The sequence below is a fragment of the Idiotropiscis lumnitzeri genome, chromosome 3 (genome assembly GCF_059441095.1).
Source record: "Idiotropiscis lumnitzeri isolate Australia: NSW breed Sydney's pygmy pipehorse chromosome 3, RoL_Ilum_1.0, whole genome shotgun sequence".
NCBI lineage: Eukaryota > Metazoa > Chordata > Actinopteri > Syngnathiformes > Syngnathidae > Idiotropiscis > Idiotropiscis lumnitzeri.
In genome coordinates, this window is record NC_142393.1 from 23105716 (window position 1) to 23120692 (window position 14977).

The window sequence follows — 14977 nt, forward strand, 5'->3', positions numbered from 1 at the left end:
TCAGTAACGAATGAGTTATTCTGAATATTTTTGTAATATTACAGTTTTTGACTCTCATAATGCGTAACAACTTCAGGAGCACAACACAAATTTAACTTAGACAGAAGAGCAACTTATTACCTCTCATACAAGGTAAGATATTTGCTAAACCAATAAAATTGCATTATATTGTATCATTATTAAATAATTTACCTCGCCTACAGCCCAAAGACGGTTGCGATAGGCTCCAACACGCCCGCGAACCTCGTGAGGATAAGCACATCAGATAATGGATGGATAGATAAAAAAATAATAATTTAAAAGTAATTTAAAAATGAGTACAACCTCATTACTCTACAAAGACAATAATATTGTAAAGAAACGTATAACTGTCACATACATGTAACTAGTAATATGTAATATTTTATATTTTGGAAGTAACTTGCCCAACACTGGTCACAGAACGGATTAAATTCATAATTTAACGCACTACTACAATTGGGCTAAGTATGTGACAACGCTCAAAAGTGACTGCTTGCAAAAATGTGACTAAATGGCACCACCTAGCGTCACCCTTCCACCGATTCCTCAGTGAAGCAGAATGCGCATGCGCAGAAGTGCCATCTCGATGTGACGTCACTCACGAGTACATTCACTGACTGCGCTGCTAAACGCGAGAGGTAAACAAGCTTTTCGCTTCATCCTTTCAACTTCGAAGGGAACAGTTATTGATGAGTCAAATTAAAGAGGCCGGGTAGTTGCTGAAGATGTGTAGCGCGTCGCTCGTCATGAAACTTGTCATTAAAATGTCACTTCACGTCTTGGTCGTACTCCTCCGTTTGTGGGACTAGCCGTTAGCTCATCTAGCTCATCTCATTGGAGGAGTACAGCAGCACAAGACGCCAACTCATCACTTTTACTGTCCAAAACTAGATGAACAGCTAAAAGTGCGCGCCAATCTCCACTACTCTTTGCGCGTAGAAGACCACTGCGTTATTTGTGAGAATTTTGGCCTGAGTTTATGACCTTAATCGTCGCTTTTCTTTGGAGAGATAATCCAGCAGAAAGCAGGCAAAGGGCGGGCCTTCGCGTTGCACTGGCAGCATTTACGACCAATGAAAAGTTAGAAATGCCGACCTTTGACTGCTTCTAGCCAATGGGATGCTTTCACACAGGAAGTGCATAAACAGACATGTCAAAACCGTTGTCCAGCTGTCAAAAGACACCAAAAAGTTGTTTTGGTGCCAATGACATAATTCGTTTAAATGACACGCATAAATCAGGAAGACAGCCTTTTGATTATTGTTTAAGCACCATCAAATGTGTGTAAAATGCTTTAGTTTACGGTGCCTTGTAATCTTAATCTGTAATCTTACAAAATAATATTAAAACAATTTATTAAAACGACTTTGTCTTGGCGATAGTCCTCTTATGTCATTGTACTTAAATGTTAGAATCATATGCATTATGTCAGAGTTTCTTTTCAGAAACGATTCACGGTTCTTCAGAACGTGAACAGCATTGGTGACCAGACCCGGTCCTCTCTCTTGTCTCCCTAGTATTTTGCATACTTGGTTGTCCAGTTCAGTAATAATGCCTGATTCAAGATAGGGCTGCACAATATTTTGAAAAAAATTTATATCGCGATAACGGCCTGTGCAATATGGATATCGCAAAGTCATGCAATCATTTTGTTACAGAATTGTATGCTTTTATCTGAATTTGAAAAGTGTGACACAAACTTAATTAATTCCGCATCACAGCCCAATTGTTGGACATTATCTAGGGGGATTACAATTAATTAGCTAAGAACACATTGAGTTTGTTTATATTGCCACATCAGTGTTTCTCAACCTTTTTTTGAGCCAAGGCACATATTTCACATTGTAAACAATTCACAGCACACCACTCTGCAAGCACGTCATTGTTTTTCCTGTTACTATACATAGTTGGCATAAATTAACACCCCCAAAAATATTAGAATATACTACATTTTTTGGGGTCAAAATTATTGACATTGGATAATTTTCCGCAGCACACCTAATGATCTCTCACAGCACACTGGTGTGACACGGCACACTTGTTGAGAGTCACTGCATTAGATAATAAAAATGTAATGTATTTAGGTACATGTTAAATATAAAAATAATATTGATGTCACTTCCGTCAAGATGCATATCATATGTTTTTCCCAATATTGTGCAGCCCTAATTGAATTCATTTAAAAAAAAAAAAACAACATTCCGTCTCCTGTTTTTGTTGAAATTGGCTGTTCTTGTCGCCAATTTTTCTCTTCATGGCAGATTTGGAAAAAGACATGACTGGAACTGGGTGTCTTTTCCTTCCACTTCACTTCATAGTTACGTTTTACCATAAGCTGTCATGATCCTGCGCTATGGTCGCCCACAAATGATGACAAAAAAAATCGCCTGGCCCATAGTACGGCAAAAAAGTGGAGGCTGCACTAACATCCAACTTTGATGTCAAGAATGGGGCTGCAAAATAGCATTGAATGGGATACACAAACCACCCAGGGAGAAAGTGAAGAGACCCCTGCTCTTAATTGTCAATAGGTGTGAATGTGAGGGGCAATGCTTGTCTATATGTGCCCTGACTCTGACTTGTGACCAGTCAAGGGTGTACACTGCCTCTGGGCCCTCATCAAAATAAGTGCGATAGGCAATGAATGGATTTAATAGTAACAAAATACAAAGTGAAACATTTTACAAGAAAAGTGAAAGAAAACATTCACCAAAGTCAGAAAATTGTGCTTTATGTGACATTTTAATTGAACAGGAGATGATACTGAAAAGACCAGAGTGAGGTAACATGATTATTATTATTTTTTTTAATTTCTACTTTGTTGCGTTCAGATGAAGACTCCTCCGGACAGGACTGGCATCAAGTTTGAGGTGGGCGCTCAACTGCAGGCAAGAGACCGCCACAAGAACTGGTATGCGCTACTCACAGTGGCATGCTAACCAACAACAACTCAGTACGTTTTCATGGACCAAATTTGATTATTTTGTGGCATTTTTTATTTTTTTTTTGCGGGGAATGTCAGGTACTCGGCCACCATCGACAAAGTTGACTATGACAAAGAGCGCATTCTCATCCACTTCCGCCGGTGGAGCCGGCGTCACGACGAATGGTTCCATTGGAACTCTCCATACCTGCGGCCACTGGAGCGAGTCAATTTGAGAGGAAGACGGGGCCTCAATCCAACAAGCGTGTCAACGGTAAGATGCACATTTCATTTAGAAACACTTTGGACCACTTCACACAAAAAAATATATACATTTTATTACCTCCTGTTTCGCCTCCCCAAACTGCCCTTTATAGCTGGGGTACCCCAATATGGACATGGTCCCCTTGAGGAACACCAGCTTGTGGAAGTTGACGCTGGCTAGGCCGGCCCCCTTCGGCTTGAGGATGTCGCTGGCTGTGGAGAACATCCTCTCCACGGCAGTGGAGCGGTGTTGTACTTGATGAACAAGTCTATCCACGCTTCCTTGTCCTTGTAGAAGAAGGCCCAGGAGAGGGCTTCCCGCTGTGGCTTCCATTCCATGATGCAGGCCCTCATGCACTGCAGAAGCGGAGCGCTTGCGATAGACAACCTTTCCGTATGAAAGCCAGCAGGCTATTGCGTTATCGCAGCGCAGTCATGAAGAAAGTAATGTTGTATGGATGGGGCTAACTTGACAATGTGTTCCGCAAAACAATATTTGTCAAAGACAATCGTTGCTTTTCGGGTTAGTGACGGCCAAAAATCGCTTCTCTCTGCGCTTATTCGGTTAGTGTCAGTCCTCTAGAAAAACGTGAGTTCGACAGTAACGGACTGACAGGCCGTTAATCGTTACGGATGACTGGTGATCAGTGTCGTGCGATCTCACTATTAGATGATCGGTACCTGAATCGGCAGCAGAAAACCCTGATCGGAACATCCCTTCTTGTCAGCAGCACTTATACATCCATCAACGTTTTCCTCTTATCTCTTTCTCTCAGTCATTTGTTTCCGGCACCAAGGTTCTGGCCTGTTGGACTGATTGTCGTTTCTACCCAGCCAAAATCCTACGTGTCAACAATGACGGTGAGGCTGCATTTACACAATTACCTCCACAGAGGAGGCTCTGTTGCTATCAGAATAGAATTAACTGTTATTTTTCTCCAAGTCAATCCAAAAAGTTGTTGAGGTAGGAAGTTGCATATTTAGATGTTTATAGTGATACAATACAATGCAACTTAATTTATATAGTGCATTTCACAACAGCTAGACCTTTCACAAACACCTCAAGTAGGGTGGGTACTCTGCACTGCTGTTTGTTGCATAGACGCAAACAACTGTCAGGATCCTTTCCCTCGTTTATTTATCTCAGGGGCAGCCATTTTGTACCCTTATATGGCCGTCCCTTGAGATGGATAACAACGGATGCCTTTTTGTGCTTAATTGTTATTACCCAAAGGCAATATTAATCAGAATACTTACCCTTTAATATACCCAGTCACTAGGTTGTGCCCAGAACTGTTGTACATTTCTTCATGTGTTTTTGTGTTTCAGACTCCTACACAGTACGCTTCTATGATGGTGTGGTTCGGACCGTGAAGCCCCCAAAGGTCAAAGCCTTACAGAAAGTAAGGAATACTATAATCTTACTGTACCCGATTCATCCATTCAGAATGCCTGTTAAAACATATGTGTGCTTTTGCAGAAGTCAAAATCTGAAAAGACAGCTGTGGGAAGTGAGGGATTGGAAGAAGGAGAGAGCGAGGAGGAGTGTGAGGAAGAAGGAAGAGAGGATGAAGACGAGAAAGACGAGGAGAAAGAGGAGGACAAGACTCAAGACGAGAGGGGGCCACAACCATCTTCATCATCATCATCGTTGCCTCCACCAGCAGCCAATAGTCTTCCTCTCTCTCCCAGTGGAAACGTTGAGACTCATGAGCAGCCAATCACAAGTGAGCTCAGCCAGCCTGCTGTCCCAAACCCCGCCCACATTGACAAAGGTAAACACTATCATGTAATAAACCCTCTTCTTCATTTGCTCCTGGTAACATGAAATAAAAATCAATAAGTGATCTATGTAGACAATGTCATATGATCATATGAAAAAATATGAACTCAATGTAAAATAAAGGTTACTGATAAGAAAGAAGTGTTTAAGAAAGACTTGAAACTTTGATAATAAGCAATAAATAATTTCCTGTCTGTTGGTGTTGATATTGTTTGGTGAAGCATTGCATGTCAGTGGGGATGTGCTTGAAACTATGGAAACCGCTCTTAAACAAAATTGCTTTGGAATACATTTGATTAATCGCCCCACTGTACAATACATTGATGAAAATGACCTATTGACCTCATTGTGCCTGTGTTTTCCGTGGTGTGTGTGTGTGTTACCTGAAGCAGATGTGTTGTTGGAGCGCCAGGCCCACCTGCCCACCACTCACAAATTCAGCAGAGAACCACGTAAGTCACCAAATATTTCACTTTTAGATTTAACCAAAATGCTGTTTTGGGTTTGGGCTCACCTCGCACCAATAGTGGATTTTTTTCGGAAACTTCAAAGCTATGAATTACAACGCATGGTAAAATCCGGATTTCGCAGTCTTTTCTAGGTCAAACTTAAATTATTAAAAAAAAAAAAACCTTATGTGCTAGAAAAAGAGTCAAGACATTTTTTAATCAGCATCAAAAATATGTTTAGGGACACATAAGGATCTCTCATCAAAATTTGTAATTGATCATTGCTATTGATCATTGTAATTAGGGAACACATAAATATCAATATCCATCCATTATTTAAGCCGCTTCTCCTCACGAGGATTGCAGGGGTGCTAGAGCCTATCCCAGCTGTCTTTGGGCTTTAGGCAAGGTACACTCTGGACTGGTTGCCAGCCAATCACAGCTCACACAAGGATGAACAACCAGCCGGACTCACAGTCGCACCTAGGGACAATTTAGCCTCCCATGCATGTTTTTGGAACATGGGAGGAAACTGGAGTACCCGGAGGGAACCCACGCAGGCACGCGGCGAGCATACGAACTCCACACAGGAAGGCCAAAGCCGGAACCATCCCCTCCACCTCCGAACTAAGAGGCCATCTTGCTAACCAACTTGCCTTCCATCCATTTGCAACACTTTATTTCTATTAATATCAGCCAGTGTTCACCTTTTCAAATGATCACTTCCACAACATTTCTAGGAAATAGCAAGTTCCCATTACTGTTGTCCTATTTGTGGAACAGGGCCTTGGGCTACTCATGTGGTCCATGGGAACTTCCTGGTGCCCGTGGGAACCACGTTGGTGACACCTGCTTTTGAATAATGCAATTTAAGTAAATGTAGTCCTCATAATAATTAATTGAATAAAAGTACATAAATACTTAGAAAAACTAGTAAAATAATGACTGACCGGTGAGTAACTTTTGATTTATGTTTTTTTAAACTCTACATGAATGTCAAAAAGACAAAAATAAAATTAAAAAAATGCAATGTAAAAATTCCGGTATTACCTAGCAATATCACATGTACTAAAACAAATTTCATTTTTAGAATAAAATGTCTCAAATCAATGCAAATTCAGCTACAGTAATTAATCTTCTTTACGGTCATGTGACTTTCTGGCTCTGTTTAATTGGTGAATTGGAGTCAAAAGTTGCCATTGGTTACGTAGGAGCAGTGAAACAGAGTCATGTGATTGAAGTCTCTCTGACAACCGAAAACAAGTAGATCATGCAAGCTATAATAAATCTTTAAAAATTAAAAGCGAGTGTAATGAATAGGAGTGTCTTCTCAACTGAACTACTCAAGTTAAATGAAAAATTGTTTGCAATAAAACGACTCTGACATGTGCAAGTCCTCCAAAATGTTGCATTTACTGTGGCAGAGTAAATAGTAGCTCGTTACTACTACCCACCTATGTCTCACATCATGGACTAAGCAGAACACTTGTGCGTCAGTGTACAGAGTGATCAAGAACCAGCCTCCCCCTATCCTCTCCATCGAACTGGACCACAATCCCTTCAAGTGTCCATCAGCGGGCTGCACTAAGTCCTTCCGGAAGGCCAGTCTGCTGCACTACCACATCAAGTACTACCACACGGAGCAGCATCAGCAGCAAGAGCAGGAGCAGCAGCAGCAGCAACCAGAGGAGCAAGGCAGTCCAGCCGGGACAGACATGCCAAGGTCAGTTGATAATGTCAATGCATCACATTATACTGGCTATGTTCAGAATCATTCACTCATTCGTTACTTTGTTAGCCTCTATACAGTGTTTCGTTTCACTATACAGTCGTGTATATCAGGTCGCCAAACTAACTTTACATGACTTTATTTGCAGTAGAGTGGCCTCAAATTTTAGGGGCGCAAGTATAAAACGTAGGTACACACAATGTAAATTGACTCCACTTAAATTCCTACATTTCCTCAAATTGTCACTATATTTATGATAAATGGGCTGAAGTGTGGAGCAGTAACAAAAAATATTAAAGAATGGTCAAATAAATTACTGGTTGGACATGTGCAAGAAGATGAAAAATTGACCTGCATTTTATATATACTTTCTATACATAAATATGCATCACTCCAATGATTTAGTTTCGATTTAATCTTCTTATAAATCATTTAAATGAAAAACAATTTTCCAATTGGATTTGGTTTTCGTCACGGCTCTGCAGGGGTTTTATCTGGACTCACTATATGTTCAAACAGCACAACAAAAGGGCCAACCCCCCTTAGTGGTCACAATATAATGGCTTTTGAGTGATTCCGAACACAGTCACTGACAGTTCCCTGCAGAACACTTCCTGACTTGATGTGACTTGAATCTGTTGTAGGAGGAAGCGCTCTACTTCTGAGAACAGCCACTTTCTGTACGACATGGCAAGCATCGCCTGTCAACGTGGTGACAGAGAGCACAGGACCATGTTAACAGGTTGGAAGACACCACTTGACTGCTACTGCTGGTTAAAAAAGTCTTTGCCCTTGAACCTTTTGACCTTTTACCGCTTTTCAGGCTTCAAACATAAATAGATAAAATGTGATTTTTTTTGTGAAGAATCAATACCAAGTGGGACACTATCGTGAAGTGGAAAAAAATTCACATGAAGTTTTAAGTTGTTTTTTTTAATAGAAAAAATTGACAAATAGAGTCCACCCGTGTGTAAACTAGTCTCAACATAAATGCATTTGCTCTGTGACGGTCTCAGAGTTGTTTTAAAATAATATTTGGTAGGAACCAGCATCATGAAGACCAAGGAACACACCAGGCAAGTCTGTGTTAAAGTTGTGTAGATGTTTACAGCAGGATTACGATATAAAAATTTTTTTACAAGCTTGAAACATCTCGCGGGTAACAGTTCAAGCAATCATATTGAAATGGAAAGAATATAAGACCACTGTAAATCTACCAAGACCCGCCTTCCCTCTGAACTTTCTGGCCAAACTAGGAGAGCATTGATCAGAGATGCAGCCAAGAAGCCCATGACCACTCTGGATGAACTACAGAGATCCAATGCTCAGATGGGCGAATCTGTCCATTGGCCAACTATTGATCAAATCTGGCCTTTGTGGAAGGGTGGCAAGAAGAAAGCCATTTCTCAAAGATAACAATAATAGGTCCCATTAGAAGTTTGCCAAACCACTCATGAGACGCTCCAAACATGGAAGAAGGTGGTCTCGTCAGATGAAACTAAAATTTAACTTTATGGGCTAAATGTTATGTTCGGTGTAAAATTAAAACTGCACATGGCTCTGAACGCACCATCCTGACTGTCAAACATGGTGGTGGCGAATGGGTAGTTTAGTAGGTGTGGCATATGTCGCTAATGTGTTTATTTTGATGACAAGCTCGCATCAACAGCATGTACGCTGCATTTTCTACGGCATGTTTTTTTTAAAATCTGTATTTAGCTGCCACTTAGGCATCTTGAAAGCAAAAAAATTGGAATTTTAACTTGCAGCATGGTGTGTAAATCCAGCCTTTTTGGTGTGGTTTGTCTGCCTGCAGAGATCAAGAGGGAGAAGAGTCATCAAGACAGGAAAGAGAGAAAAAACTTTCTGAGGGTCAAACTGAAGAAGAAGAAAAAGAAGAAGAAGAAAAAAAAGATAAATCAATCAGGTAAAAGCCACGTCCCGAACACGAGAGCATGATATGTAGAAAAATATACAAAAATCATTGTATTGACCAGGTCAAAAGCATAACAAGAAACGACTCGTTTAGAGGGCTGTCACAATGAATCAAATAACTAATAATTCCCTTGCAAAAAAAGCCAATGCAAATTCTCTTATTCGTAGAAGCGTTGTTGTTACTGCAATGTTTTTTACTGAGCGATACACAGATATTCTCATTTTTAAAACCATACATGGCAACGGACGCCTTATCTTTAGTTGGGCACTTACTGTACCTTACGTTGAGCATGTCGCCATTAGAAACTGTTCAGCTGTTGCACCACTGCCAAAAGCCAAACCTTTCTCCGATGGAACGTCACCCACTTGTGCTACCCAAACATCAAAGCCTCGGCACGTCTCGTAACATCACTAATTTTTGTGTTTTATTATTCAGGGTACCTCTGATTTTGTTTTTCAATTGAGATTAAAATTTTTTTGGAGTACATCCTTCCTCTCTGAATTTGGGTCCGCATGCTACCAATTATGACAGCTGATTACAAAGAAAATTGAGACAGCTACAAACAAACCTTTTTTGGATAATAGATCAAATTTCATAGGTTGGGTGCTTGGAAGATCAGTCAAAATACTTTAACACGGCAAACAATATGGGGAATTCTGCTTTGAAAACTGAATGAATTAATGCAGAGACACTACAATATGTATAGCATTTTCGATACGTCATGCTTGGTCTCTCAATAGTGTGGCCTTTCGAGGCATATGAAAAAAGGAATAAGATGTTCACTGCGGAGTAATTCATTGAATGAAAATCTCTTCAGAAGTCTGCAGTAGCGACGACGGCTTGACCTCATCTCCCATGACATTCAAACTTGGCGAGGAGCACCCCAGCACGCACACGTGTAAATGCACATGTGCAAACACAAACACACACACAAGCACACAGTAACACACACCAGTAGCATAACCGCCAGACGGCAATTCACATCATCCTTTTTTTCAGTGGACGACGGCAGCGACTGGTCGACGCTGACGGCTGAGAGCGGCGAGGACGCACCGTCCTGGTCACTCGCCACGGGGGCAGAGGACTGTGAGGTGGTGAGGTGTGTGTGCGAGGTGGACGAAGAGAACGACTTTATGATCCAGGTGAGTTGCACGTCTCGTTTCTTTTGAGGCACCTTAGCACAAATGAAAGTTTTCCACTTTGTTGTCTGCAGTGTGAGTCGTGCTTGTGTTGGCAGCACGGCACCTGCATGGGCTTGTACGAGGATAATGTCCCACGCAACTACATCTGCTACTACTGCAGGCACTGTACAGGTAGGACACAAATATAAGCCAACCTAATGGAACACAAATATTGAGTCTTGATCAGTCAGCGAATGAATCAATCAGATGTTGGAATACTGAGCATTTGTAGGATTCACTGCATTAGTTTAGAAAACAAAGAGAAAATATACTTCTGTCAAAGTTGCCTGTATTTGGTGTTTTGAATGATAAAAGCGGCGTTGGGCTTTATCGTCACATTGTGGTCCTTTGACTCGGTGTGTCCAGGTTGGAGGCGGGCTCAGTGCTACCTGTCTGAGCCGGACTTATTCACATCTGGCCACATGTTCGGTCTGTCTTTTGTGAGGGACAACTACTCGGAGAGCAACGCCTCCAAGATCACGCAAACCAGCGGCCTCCTGGCGCACACGCACAACCTCAATCAGGTTCTCAGCGGCCTGCAGCTGAAGATCAGTCTGTTACGGTGAGTCCGCATCTGCACTCATTCGCTCAGCCCCATCTCTCTGTCTGGTAGAGGAGGGATATTGAGTCACCGGACTTGACTAGTACGTGAGCAACATTGTATGACTTGCTTAACCCATGCAATGACTTGACTCAAATTGCTTGAAATTTTAGTGGGGACTCAAATTGGCTGACTTTTATATCCACAGTAACTTGTCACTTGCTTAAAACTTGAAGGTTACAACTTGACTTATGACTTGCACATATGTGACTTCCTCTGTCTGGCCACGCAGCTCGCCGTCGCACCCTGACCTGCAGCTGTGGCGAGTCCCGTGGACGCCAGAGGAGGGGCATAAGATGAGTGATCAGCCCCCCGTAAGTTATGTCAGCAGCGAGCACTGCTACCAGAAGCCTGAATCGTCATGGGAAGACGCAAAGCACAACCCGCCGGCCGCTGCGAAACAAGACGCACTCCATGAGGTTAAGGTAAGATGAAATGGTTTCACAGCTGAACATAAACAGACAGTTCCTCATTTAATCCATAAAACCTATAAATACGTCTTCAGAAATTTAGTCCCCGCCTACCGAAGACATATTTATGTTTTACGTTCAGGAGGGTCTCACGCAGCTTCTGACTGAAGGATGAGGCTTGACTGGAATGTTATTTAAAAAAAAAAAAAATCGGGCAGCTGGCTGCAGGTATAAGGTCATAAAATGTTAAACCTTGGTGCAAATTGGCTCCTGAACCCAATATTTGGTTGTGCTACTGCTCATGGCACCAAAACCTGAAATCAAGCATTGCAATAACGGCTGAAGAATCTTTCAAATTGTTGTGAAAGAATTTTGGCCCACTTGCCTTCATAGAATTGTTTTAATTCAGCCATATTGGATAGTTTTTTGCACATTGTGAAATCGGGTCAAGCACAGGTGAGCAAAGCGTGCTGGGAAAGAAGCTTACCGCACCAGGCTTCCATGTCTGTTGTTCCCATGGCAACGTGACCACGCCAGCGATTACCTATTTTTACTTCCAAGTGAGATGCAGCGAAGAATTTGGCGCAGGGCTGGGCAATTAATCTGTTTGATCAAGTAGACTAAATTCGTCAGGAAAATCTGGGTTTGAATTTTTTTTTGTTTTTCAGCTTCTGCCATACAAAACAATAACAATCAAACCCACAAGCGCAGTCAGCGTTGACAACGTAACAACACTTTGGCACTTTTTTAAATTTTATTTCCTGCTAACAAATGGATGTGAGCAGAAATATTTTCACATTGCAAATGACAAAAGAGCCGAGTGCAATTCATTAAAATGGGAAATCTAATTGGTGAATGCTCCGTGTGTGCGTGCGTGCTTGCTTGTGTGTGTGTGTGTCTTTCCAGGAAATAAAGCGGGAAGACTTTGGATATGACGAATGCAATTGGCAAGGCTGTGCCAAAAGCACAAAGCACATGTGCACAAATGGAGACGAAGGGCATGCGCATACTCACCCAGCGACCTCGGTGTCCTCGCCGACTTCAGTGACTGAGTGCCAGCTGAACCTGCTGGAGCACGTGGAGCGTCTACACCAGCAGATCAGCAACAGGATGGACATCATTGAGAAGGACGTGGACGGTGAGACGTGTGCTCAGTTTTCCCTTTATATACCCCCATGTGTTAATAAATACAGTGGTGCATTGAGATGCGACTGACCAGAATTCGAAACTCTGACTTTATCACCTTCAACTTTTCATGTTTCACGAAACAATATGTAAACATGTGGAGTGCACTTGTTGAGCACAGAACATATCTAGACATTAAAATAAATAAAATATACATACCTGTATTTAAAAACTTATGCCTATCAACTGACTGAATGAGGCCTTTTTTTTTTCTAAAATTGCAATCATTCTATATTGTGATGTTGATTTGAATTTGATATTCTTCAGCCTTAGTTTTTTTCTCTTTTTTTATAATGCACATTGTGAAAGAGTGGTATTTTTTCTTTTTTAAGAACGCAAAGATTTTTGAAGGCTGTGGTTGGTCTCAAAAGGAATGTCCATTAATTTTATTTGGAAAAATTATTTCCCTTCAATCTTTTAAGTTACGAGCATGGTCAGAGAACAAATTAAATGTGTACACTATCTCTAGGTACCATTATTTGTGTCTGTGTCTGCCTGCGTGTGTGTATGTGTACTATATATAACACACTGCAGGAAGTCAATAAACCACTTTCTCTTCCCTTCCGCAGTGTTGGAGTCATGGTTGGACCATTCTGGGGAGCTGGAGCCTCCCGAGCCGTTGTCCCGCCTGCCGCAACTCAAACAGCGGATCAGGCGCCTGTTGCACGATCTGTCCGTCGTGAGACGGCTGTCTGTGCGACACTTGCACTCCATCTAACAATGTCTAAGCCAGCTAACACATTTGACAAGCGCTTGTTTGTGGCGCACCCTGACCCCAAAGTGCACTACGCAGAGACAGACGTATTCCTCGTTCAGCAGCTAACTAACTTCACAGTGTACAAGACATCAACGCACACACTTTGGCATGATTGTTTTACCAGCGTTCTGATATTACTTTGTATATTATTTTTCTATTTAATTGTTGAAAAACCAAGAGTGTTCTTGTTAGACTAGAGTCATGGCAAAAATCTGTTGATTTTTTTCTTTTGAACAGACAGCATGCTGCTTTTGGTTTTAACGATTAAAAAAAAAAAAAAAAAAGAATACTGTTAAAAGCTAAACAGATTTACATGTACACCATTTGGAAAAAAAAAAGTATTAGGAGACCCAGGTTTTATGCTACTGGGCTAATGTTGAGCCGAGCTCTTGTTACCATGACGACCAGTCAGCTGGATCTTGATCATCTCCTCTTCCACCTCAGTTGACGGTGAATGTTCACGGAGTCATCTTCTTGCTTCTACTTGCAAAAGCAGAGCTCAAAGTGGAAAACAAGCGGACTTCCAAAACAATATTTATTATTATTATTTTTTTTTGTGGCACTCAAGATACCGAATCCCAACTGTGGCATGCTCTGCCATCTTTACTTAGAAACAGCTATGTTTTGGTTATATAAAGCTAAACACTTTAATTACACTTCAAGTGAGCGCCCATCGAGATTTTATTGTATTATCGCTGGTTATGCAGTGTTTAATTAACAAAGCATCAAATTACACTTTTCAATTAATATACCCATGAGGCATATGACATTGCCACAGACCCAAATCACCCCCACCCCACTACCAAAAAAATAAACTATAGAAGGGCTCATACGGAGACATGATAGCTTGGTTAATGTCAGAATTTGAGTGTGTTGCCACCCCAGACCCGCAAGTGTTTGTATACCTGTTTAATGCATTAACTCAACTTTTACTTCCTGCAAGCATCCCAATAATTATGTCCATGTGGAAGAGAATTTGCTCACTGATTGATCACGTCGTCCTGCACACACACAATGCAAGCAAAACGTTTTCTATTCTTCTACGATTAACTGAAATGTATGAAGTTGTAGTCAGACATTTATTTCCTTATCATTAGCGCCAGGTTGCTGTTTGTTTCCATTCTTCTAATGAATGAATGAATAAACAAACAAATGAATGGTCTTTTTCAAGGACCTCAGCATTCGTGAAACTAATTTTTGGGTGTGCGTGTATCCTGTTGAGAATGTATCTTTTGGGGTACCAAACAAGACCTTCTGAAATTCACTCAATGGTATTCCGGGTCAAGGTCACCCCCGTCCCCAGTTAGACCTGTCTGCATGCATGTCAATCATAACAGAAGTTATTACCGTCATAATTTACAGCTCATGAGACATAAGCGCTTACTCTTGGGAATAAATTGGCCCTTTTGTCAAAATCTATAAACACCATCCAGACTATATGTACTGTATAACACAAGATTAAATAACATTTTAAAACATTATGTTCCCATAAATGTTCAATAATTGAAATTGAAATTAGCCATCAAACTAAAAAAGGTGCCCGGAGTCAATATAGACATGTAAAATGGTAGTAATAATAATAATAGATTCAAATGACAAAATTTATGTCAACTATTACAAATCAAACGTTTTTGTCATTAATTTCTTGAAAAAACACCCGTGTGGGAGTTGCTGTTCAACAGTAGAAAAGTAAAACTTCAAGTAAAAATTCATAAGTCCAAAGTGAAATATTGACGAA

At 41.1% G+C, this 14977-nt stretch overlaps 1 protein-coding gene across 3 annotated transcripts; it reads left to right on the top strand.

Moving 5' to 3' along the window:
• Positions 1-546: 546 nt before the first annotated feature.
• LOC148340468 (PHD finger protein 20-like) lies at positions 547-14433 on the top strand. 3 transcript variants are annotated; one of them, XM_088292207.1, is made up of 17 exons: positions 547-659; positions 2853-2932; positions 3044-3218; positions 3985-4069; positions 4538-4611; positions 4689-4983; positions 5381-5443; positions 6938-7163; positions 7814-7911; positions 8986-9096; positions 9923-10003; positions 10105-10247; positions 10319-10418; positions 10653-10848; positions 11120-11312; positions 12204-12435; positions 13052-14433. In XM_088292207.1, the coding sequence occupies exons 2-17, from the start codon at positions 2853-2855 to the stop codon at positions 13198-13200; spliced, it is 2301 nt and encodes a 766-aa protein (XP_088148333.1). In that variant the 5' UTR covers positions 547-659; the 3' UTR covers positions 13201-14433. The 3 variants fall into 3 exon arrangements, with proteins under 3 accessions (XP_088148333.1, XP_088148335.1, XP_088148334.1); XM_088292209.1 differs by having other exon boundaries at positions 9926-10003; XM_088292208.1 differs by having other exon boundaries at positions 5384-5443.
• Positions 14434-14977: the final 544 nt, after the last annotated feature.

Excerpts from the sequence above, each read along its gene's own strand:
- LOC148340468 (XM_088292207.1), top strand. The coding sequence starts at position 2,853 with ATGAAGACTCCTCCGGACAGGACTGGCATCAAGTTTGAGGTGGGCGCT. Across the intron at positions 2,933-3,043 it reads AGAGACCGCCACAAGAACTG|GTACTCGGCCACCATCGACA; the intron begins GTATGCGCTACT and ends GGGGAATGTCAG. Across the intron at positions 10,004-10,104 it reads GCACCCCAGCACGCACACGT|TGGACGACGGCAGCGACTGG; the intron begins GTAAATGCACAT and ends CCTTTTTTTCAG.